The 2,259-nt window shown below is 45.4% G+C and overlaps 1 protein-coding gene across 1 annotated transcript in view; it reads left to right on the forward strand.

Moving 5' to 3' along the window:
• The window catches only part of mxd1 (MAX dimerization protein 1), a 20,555-nt gene extending 18,371 nt beyond the window's left edge, over positions 1–2,184 (forward strand). Inside the window, exons 4-6 of the mRNA XM_037681223.1 lie at positions 333–447; positions 600–759; positions 1,689–2,184. Of these exons, the coding sequence (XP_037537151.1) occupies positions 333–447; positions 600–759; positions 1,689–1,885 (472 nt within the window). The 3' untranslated portion in view covers positions 1,886–2,184. The remainder of the gene's footprint in view (positions 1–332; positions 448–599; positions 760–1,688) is intronic.
• Positions 2,185–2,259: the final 75 nt, after the last annotated feature.

Consider the following 2,259-nt stretch of genomic DNA (forward strand, 5'->3'; position numbering starts at 1 on the left):
TATAAGCACTTTGATAACAGTTTATCTGTTTTAAATTGTGCTCTACAAATAAAGATGACTTGACTTGACTTGATATATATATATATATATGTATATATATATATATATATACCTCTCCCTCTGTTCTTCTCCACAGTGTAACTCCTCCCCACTTGTTTACTTGCATTACCTGTTCTATTCCAGTCCAGAAAAACACTTATCTCAAAAAATCACTAGCATTTAGTATTCAACTCTTTTAGCGATGGGGGACATCGGAGTACCACTTGTTATGATTTGTTATAAGAAGAGAAAAGACATTTCCCTTTGATCTTTTTGTCATCTTTTCTCTTCAGACGAGCACATCTACGATTGTGTTTAGAGCGCTTGAAGTCCCTCGTTCCTTTGGGACCAGATGCCAACAGGCACACCACCCTCAGTCTGCTGATGAAGGCTAAAAATCATATCAAGGTGAGTAAATGTGTGAAACACTCCGTCAGTCTGAAAGGGCCAGTTTGTCGTCTCCTGTAAGTTTGTTTGGATCAGATGTTAGACTGAAGTGTGTCTGATAAGTTGTGGATATCAGCAGCTCCTCATCTTGTTTCCTCTCCTCCGGTGTGCAGAGGTTAGAGGAGAGCGAAAGGAAATCTCAGCACACCTTGGAGCAGCTACAGCGCGAGCAGAGACACCTGCAGAGGCGTCTGGAGCAGCTGGGGGTGGAGAGGACCCGTATGGACAGTACCGGCTCCACTCAGTCCTCTGATAAATCCGACTCTGATCAGGGTGAATGAACTGGAAGTTCTTGTCTTTTAAACGCTTAATGTTTCATATCATCAATGTAAATATAGTATCTGTACTAAGTTGTCTAAGGAGATCTTGATACTGTAGAGAAAGTACATTGTTAAACAGAGAAACAGAAACGTTGATCAGTGAGGCAGGAAAAATATCTTTGACAGGAAGAAAGCTCCAATCAGTTGAACATCCTTTTACAAAAGAATTCAATGCTGAAGAGAAAATATCTTGAACTAAAATTTCACTTTGATCCACTATTTTACTACAATCTCTAAGAAATCTGGTCACTTTTCACAAGAAATCTGAGTTTCATAGTATTCTGTCCTTGACTGCTCATTTTATCACCATCTCCCTGAAGTTTGTGTGAAACGACGTTAAAAATGCACCTATTTTATAAAACTACTGTATTCATATTGTATTTTAATTATAACGCCTCATTTGTAAAAACTCGTAGACCTAACTGTGTGATATTACGGTAATGATGTGGCTACAACAGGAAGATTATAAATCTGAAGGGAAGGTTTTATAAAACAGATTTTTTTTTCACCACCAAATTAATAATAATTATTAATTAAGAATAATCAGTTGTGACCGCAGACCAAATACAGGCTAGTTAAAAGTAACACAAGCAGCAAAAAGCAGCCTAAGAAAACAAACGCTGAGCAAACATTAAAGCACGTTTCAAAAAGAAGTGTTTTTGAGATTTACCAGTAAATGTCTTTCTGTGGGCAAAATATGTCTTAGTGTAAAAGTTACAAAACCCAAAAGTCTCCTCACCATCTCTTGAGTGAGCTGTTTTAGTGCATGAATGGCTAAAGAAGTAGTTAGATTACTCCAGCCTGTGTGAGTCGTGGAGCTGCAGAGAGGACTGCTCGTCCATCCAACCGTAACGTTGCTTTCTGCTGTGTTGTGTTCGACAGAGGACCTGGACGTGGACGTTGAGGGGACAGACTACCTGCTGGGCGACCTGGAGTGGAGCACCAGCAGCGTGAGCGACTCGGGGGACGAGCGAGGCAGCCTGCGCAGCAGCTGCAGCGACGAGGGCTACTCCAGCGCCAGCCTGCAGCGCCTGCACGACACTCAGGAGAGGGCCAAGCAGCTGGGCTGCAGCCTATAAACAGCCCCATCACTCACCCAGCCCTCCCCTCAGTCCATCCCAGCCCAAGATTGTTCCACCACTCCTCCCAGCTCAGACCTCACCTCCCCCTCTCCTCCCTCCCTGTAAAGACTGACCAAGTTAAGAGGCCTCCCCTCCAGCAAGGTGGGCTTTCTGTCCACAGACTGCAACACCTCTGAGACGCCCGCCCACATCAGCCCTCGACCAACGCTCAGTCTTACGGGTGTCACGTCCCCCGCTCTGCTACGCGCCAATCAAGCGAGTGGGATTTTAAAGACACTCCATCCCCCCCCCCCCCCCCCTCCCGCACCCCCCCCCCCCCCCACACCCCCCCCCCCCACACCACCCCCCACACCCCACACCACCGACCACCC

This window comes from Nematolebias whitei, chromosome 8 (assembly GCF_014905685.2).
Source record: "Nematolebias whitei isolate Nwh7 chromosome 8, NemWhi1, whole genome shotgun sequence".
Lineage (NCBI taxonomy): Eukaryota > Metazoa > Chordata > Actinopteri > Cyprinodontiformes > Rivulidae > Nematolebias > Nematolebias whitei.